The sequence below is a fragment of the Mycteria americana genome, chromosome 1 (genome assembly GCF_035582795.1).
Source record: "Mycteria americana isolate JAX WOST 10 ecotype Jacksonville Zoo and Gardens chromosome 1, USCA_MyAme_1.0, whole genome shotgun sequence".
NCBI lineage: Eukaryota > Metazoa > Chordata > Aves > Ciconiiformes > Ciconiidae > Mycteria > Mycteria americana.
The window spans coordinates 206987662-206994004 of NC_134365.1; the positions used below are offsets into that span (position 1 = coordinate 206987662).

The 6343-nt window shown below is 41.5% G+C and overlaps 1 protein-coding gene across 1 annotated transcript; it reads left to right on the forward strand.

The window, feature by feature from the left end:
* The first annotated feature begins 984 nt into the window (after window positions 1-984).
* MMP7 (matrix metallopeptidase 7) lies at window positions 985-5355 on the forward strand. The gene is made up of 6 exons (XM_075492019.1): window positions 985-1131; window positions 1665-1888; window positions 1995-2143; window positions 3790-3915; window positions 4444-4605; window positions 5159-5355. The coding sequence occupies exons 1-6, from the start codon at window positions 1024-1026 to the stop codon at window positions 5179-5181; spliced, it is 792 nt and encodes a 263-aa protein (XP_075348134.1). The 5' UTR covers window positions 985-1023; the 3' UTR covers window positions 5182-5355.
* The last annotated feature ends 988 nt before the right edge of the window (window positions 5356-6343 follow it).

Consider the following 6343-nt stretch of genomic DNA (forward strand, 5'->3'; position numbering starts at 1 on the left):
AAACTGCACAGCCTGGAAAAAAATCACAAGCCAGCTTGTGGACTGGTGTTTCCAGTCCTCAAAAACTATCACTTCCAGTGGAGTTTGGTGGAGTGAATCTGAGACCAGTATTGGTCTCAGGGGACCAGGGAGGTTGTGGCTGCCCTGCTCAGCTTTGGTTTTCTCTGCCAGTGCTTCATGGACCTCCATCAGATTGCACTGGTACACCCCGAGGTAAAAGATAGCTCCGTGTTTGTTAGGGTAAGCTCCTCTCTTTTTTCCTGAGGACTTTCACCCATTCTTGTAAATTATGTTTTATATCTAGTTCTCAAATGTAAAGAGACTCTTCTGAAAGGCCATCTCATTTGGGAGGAAAGGGACAAAGGCTTCTCACGGCCTCCTATTTCTAGAGGGCACATTTAAAGAGCTCTCTTCTGATCTCTGTAAAAACAGCAGAAACCTCTTTACCTTCACTGAACAGGATTTCCTGCAGCATAGGATACCTCACAAGAGAATTTGAATCAGAAAAATTACCTAGACAGTGTTGTGCATGCGCCCTAGGAAATGCCAGTACTTTCAGTGAGATGGTGCTCCCATCCATCTCACCTCTGCCTCTGCATCAACTAATACAAGCAGGCTGTCTGGCCAGAAGGCTGTTGCAAAATGCCTTTGTGTATAAGGAACTTGGGGGAAGCGCAGTAAGAAGCGATTATACAGTAACTGTACTGATGAAGTTACAGAAAGTGAACTTCCCTATGACCCTGTGGTTTCACTACTGGAATAATATGAAAAGAGAGAGCCAAAGCTGGCTGCTAGCTGTGACATGACATCAACAGGGAAGTCAAAGGAAAGATTTGTTTAACATGCTTTCATTTACTTCTTAGAATAGTGATGACATTACATTAACACCACCAAAAAGTGAGTCATATATGTAATTGCTGTTTGGAGCTATCAGGACCTATATAAGCATTTTAGCTGTGGTCTTGGAAGACAGAAGGTCAAACTCTTTCTGCTGCAGCAAGGCTCCTTGGCAAGCTGGGCACTATGCAATACCTCCTACTTTGTGCTGCTATCCTCCTATCTGGCAGTCTTGCTTTTCCAGCACAACTTAAACCAGAATCATCGAGCAACACTGACCTCCAGAATGTAAAGGTATGTTAGCAGAGGGACAACATAACTGCATTATAAATAACTTGATTTTTGATTCAGCTTCTACATTCCTTTTCTATCTCTTTATATTATCTTATCTTACATTACCACAACAGTTTTTGCAGAGGTGACATAAACCAATTTAAACTTGCTGACTAGCTTAGACACCCTAAGTCTAACTTACAAAAGAGACCAAGTTCCAACTGGTAAATAAAGAGGAGCATGTCATTTTCAAAATATCTCAAAAATATTATGTAGACTACGTTGGAAGGCTGCAGAGTTGAATGCTCAGTAAATTGTGTTTACGTAAAAGGACTGCTTGCTTACAGTGTTTTGCTGCTATTGCAATTCTTTTTATATATGCTAATCTATACTACAGAGAGAACAGCATTTGGTAAACTGAAGTGGGAAGAAAAAATACATATAAAACTAGCCATGACTGCAGGACGATGAAACAATTCAATTGTATGTAAAATGCAATCACTGAAAGATCACAGATATACGTATTAATTTTTATTTTCTTTTTCTTCTTCCAGGCATATCTTGACAAATTCTTTCCACCTCTTACAAAAACACAAAGCTTAAGCTTAGAAGAGAGGATTAAAGAAATGCAGAGGTTTTTCCACCTGACTGTAACCGGAAAATTAAATGCAGAAACCGAAGAAACAATGAAACAGCCGAGATGTGGAGTCCCCGATATAGCAAATTACAATACATTTCCTGGAAAACCAAAATGGAAAAAGACACATTTGACTTACAAGTTAGTGATGTTTCAGGTTTTACAGGGAAAGGGGTTGCTTTGTATGTAACTATGTGGGTTTCCTTCACACCCTAAATGACATTAATCTGTTTCCTTTTGCTGCCAGGATTGTCAATTATACACCTGATCTACCCCAAAAGAAAGTGGATGATGCAATTAGAAGGGCTTTTATGGTGTGGAGTGATGTGACTCCACTGCAGTTCCGAAGAGTATTCCAGGGACATGCAGACATTGTGATTGGATTTGCACGTCGTGGTGAGAATACCTATCATTTTTAAAATACAATGGTCCATATTTGACTCAAAGCATGTATTTTTATAGCCACAGCTTTAAGAAAGAACAAACAGTTTGGAGTTATTCTGGTCTGCCTAAATTTTATCCTCTCTTTATCATGCCACCAAATGTATTTGTTATGATTCAGTTTTACTCCTATGAAACCATTAGAAAATCCTTTCAGAGTTACAGCTGTGAAATGGGGGGAGAATTCAGCTCCAGAATGAGACACCTAAATTTAGATGTTCAAGGCTCTGTCTGCCTTGACAAATAGTGCAAACTAATGGGAACAGATCTGTAGAGCAAACCAGCTGGTTCTGAAGATCCAGCCTCCACAGGCTGCATTCAGGCAGGTTCAGGCAGGTTTACTTTGGTCTAGATCTAGTCTGGTTCCCTGGACTAAGCAGTCTTTGGCAGCTGGGGTGCATTAGGTTTGGCATAGAGAGTATCTTCTGGTTGATTTTATTCTAGAAGGAATCCCACTGGTGCACTCCAAGATTGCACCAAGGTGCAAGCCAAAGCATGGTACATGCAGATGACCAGTAGAGTCACTTCAGAAGCTCACTTGTTATCCAGACTAATACAAGAATGTAACCATACCTTTAACTTGTGCCTGGCACCTAAACTGACTCAACTTAGCCAAACTAAATGCCTACTTTAAGGTTAGCTGACTTGTTGTCTAGATCCATTGACAATATTTACTAGATCTCCATTGCCTGTAAGTGAAGATCAGACACCTGGCTTACACGTAGATGACTACATATAAACATCAAAATGTCCCAAGCTCATGCTTCGCTGATGGGAAGCATATTATGTTGCTATGAAGAGTCGACTAATGTGCCAGTCAAAGTGAGAAAGGATCCTGCAAGCTGGAATGGGTTTTAAACCCTCATCACGCATGAGGACTACGTCTCTTCTGCCTGTGTTAGTCCTGCCCCAAGGTCCATCCACATGGTCTGAGGGAAAGGACACAGAATAGCATCTGAGTCCCCAAATACTCCTCAATCAAGTCAGAAGCTCACTAAGGGGTAGGGGGAAATTTTCAGAGCTGGTACAAATATACCATCCTGTCAGCTCTTGCACTTCAGGTAGGAAACAGTAACATTCCACATGCACTGTGACAGAAGTAGGTAACAGACCATACCCCAAGGCTGGGGACAAATGAACTTAGCTCTTCAGGAACATGATTATCTATCCCAAATCATTGTCTTCCACTAAAATCAGTACAAGTGAGAATGTCTACAACTACTGTTGCCCAGCACTTTCCAACATTGAAAACATTCAGGTGCTTATAATGGTGTCAAGCATTAAGTATTTACTCTGAAATAATCCCTGATTGCTGCCTCAGAAACACACTTCTGACAAAGGCTCAGAAAAAAAAGTTCAGCTCTTTCTGAAACATGCAGCAGCCTGAATTATCAAATACAAGTTTTGAACTTAAGTCATGAATTTGGAGAGTGTTTCCTAAGCCTTGCTCCTCATTTTTGCAACCTTGCTGCTATGGTAGGATTTTTTTTAAGGATTGATAATGAACAAAACTAGCACAAACAAGCACCATGCTTCAATTTGCTGAATTTAAACATTACAGCTGATGCCATCTGATGACATTTATTTCTTTTCAAATGCAGAGCATGGTGATGGAAATCCTTTTGACGGAAGAGGCAACACACTAGCTCATGCATTTGCACCTGGAGAAGGGCTTGGTGGAGATGCTCATTTTGATGATGATGAAAGGTGGTCAGAGTCCAATCGAGGTAAAACCCACATGTGTGTATGAAGGGGAAAGGCAAATATTGTACATGTTAGAACACAACCATAGGAAATGCTTTCCATAACTCTTCATGCTTCGGTACTATTTCAGTACCAACATTTCTGTTCTTTTCAACTACCTTTCTAAGTACTTGTGCTTCATTATCATTAGCAGCTACCTAATGCCTGTTCTCTCCATATTTTAAAGCACTTTTCACAGGCTAAACATATGTTCTAGCCTCTGTTTTCTATATACATTATGAAAAGGTAAAATGACTTGCTTGTAGGAATAAGGTTGACTAAAAGCAGAGTTGGAAAGAGACTCAGGGTCTCTAGATGTGTATGCAAAGGATCAGTAATGTTTTTATTAAAATATTAGAGTTACATAAGAAAGTTCAGTAATAACTGATCAAAACTCCGAGGTTTCATTCCAAGGGAATGAAAGATATAAATTCTCCTGCTACTCTGATTCTTCGTATGCTAAAAAGAAATGCCATACTTTTAACACAATTTTCTTTGCTTCTGTGCTGCAGAAATTAATTTGTTCCTTGTTGCTGCTCATGAATTTGGCCATTCTTTGGGACTTGCTCATTCAAATGTCCGTGAAGCTCTGATGTACCCTATCTACTCATATGTGAACCCAGCAACCTTCAGACTTTCAGAGGATGATAGGCGAGGAATTCAGAAGTTATACGGTAAATTCATGATGAGATTTCATTTTCAAGATAAAACCTACTGGGGTACAGGTTTCACTACTCTCCCTGACTGCAAGGGCCTCGTCATATTACCAGAAAGAAAGAAGGGGAACAAACTTGGGAAAAACACATTCCTGTATACTTCGTCCACTATGTTCCTTCTGTAGCGTGTCCCCACTGCAACCAAGAGGTGACGGAGCAGCAGTGCAGCAGTCTGGCACACTGTCTTCCTGCACACCTACATATTGCCACACAAACCCTGTGGACCTTGCTCTGCAAATGAGCTGTTTCAGTGAATGGGGCTACTGGCAGGGAAAGGAAAGATACTGTGCCACTTACTAAGTCAATGGGACAGTTCAGTGAAGGCAGAAACTACTCAGCAGTAGGAGCGGAGCATAACCAGAATTGACCCCATGGAGTAAACTTTGCCAGGTTTGCTTTTCTTTAGGCACCACCTTCCTCAGGGCATGCTAGAGGAACACTAGGAATAAAACAGTTGTCTGCATTGTCTATTTCCAGTACAGTCTCTATGTTTTGTGCTTCTTTCCCACAGGGAGAAAGTCGTCAAACTCTTGAAGAAAGTGCTTCAAAAAGACCAAAGAATTCACATCTGGTTGCTTTGGTGTTCCACAACAATTTTAATCCTCTAGCTAATTAAAGTGGCAAACTCCTGGACTGCACTTTCTCTCCCTGAATTTGTATATTGATTTATTTGCACTTTATACAATTTCACTTAACAATTAAAAAAAACCCAAACTTGTATACTCTGTTGTCTAACGGGTTTTTTTCTTCTGGCATTTCACTGGGGGATTAATAACTCCTGCATGTGGGATAGACTGACAAATAACTTCCCGAATAGAGGCAGAGGTACCTAAAGAGCCTACGTGCGTTCACTGCTGGAGTCACAAACCCTGTTCCTGGCTTGCTTTCATGCATGTCCTGGCCCTTCACAGTACCTACTGCTGCCTCCTCAGAATCACAGTGTGCTTCCCTTACGGCTCACGGATAGAGGAGAAGGTCTCCACAGTGGTTCGTTCAGCACGGGCTGGGATGCTTTCCCAAGGGGAACAGATTGTCAACTTTGTGTCCTCCCCGGCTTGCCAGAGAAGCAGGTTTAAGAAGTAGTGGACTAGGATTTCCATTGTCCACTGTGATATTCAAAGACCTCTAGGTATTTTGAAATTAAAGAAAAAAACAAACAGGAATTCTCCTTTTTTCCTTTGGAAGACTAATCCCACATTGCCAGAAAACAAAAACAAGTGCAGACAAGCATAACCCTGGAAAAACTAGGATGAACTCCTGGTTGCCGGAGCTGGTCAGTTGTCCTGGGGGCCTGAGCTGCTCTCTGCTGCAGGGTAGGATGCCTGTCTTCCTGCCATAACTGAAGAGCTGAAATGGCATGGGAAAATGCATCCATGTCTCACAATCCCAGGAGAAAATGGCTATGCCTTCCTGGCTCCCTGAGCAAAACATCACCTGAGAAACTTCAAAGCCTCCACTGGGCTCAGTCCTTGGAGAGGTTGGGAAGGATGTGATGAGAGTAGCTTACTTTGCACACAGGCATTGGTCTACAAACACTGGAGCTTTTTTGCATATTTAACAGGATAAACTCTTATGGGACCAATGGTTTCTCCATTAGGAGTTTTTTATGCTCCCTGATGTGGAGAGAAGGCTGCTTCTACCTCAACACATTTGCCAAATGTGCACAAAGGTCCAGTCTCTCAAAAGCTTGACAGCA

What these genes read in the sequence shown, in the direction of transcription:
- MMP7 (XM_075492019.1), top strand. Translation starts at nt 1,024, where the DNA reads ATGCAATACCTCCTACTTTGTGCTGCTATCCTCCTATCTGGCAGTCTT. An exon ending in CTGACCTCCAGAATGTAAAG is followed by an intron (nt 1,132 to 1,664) that starts GTATGTTAGCAG and finishes TTCTTCTTCCAG; the next exon opens with GCATATCTTGACAAATTCTT. An exon ending in AGGAATTCAGAAGTTATACG is followed by an intron (nt 4,606 to 5,158) that starts GTAAATTCATGA and finishes TCTTTCCCACAG; the next exon opens with GGAGAAAGTCGTCAAACTCT.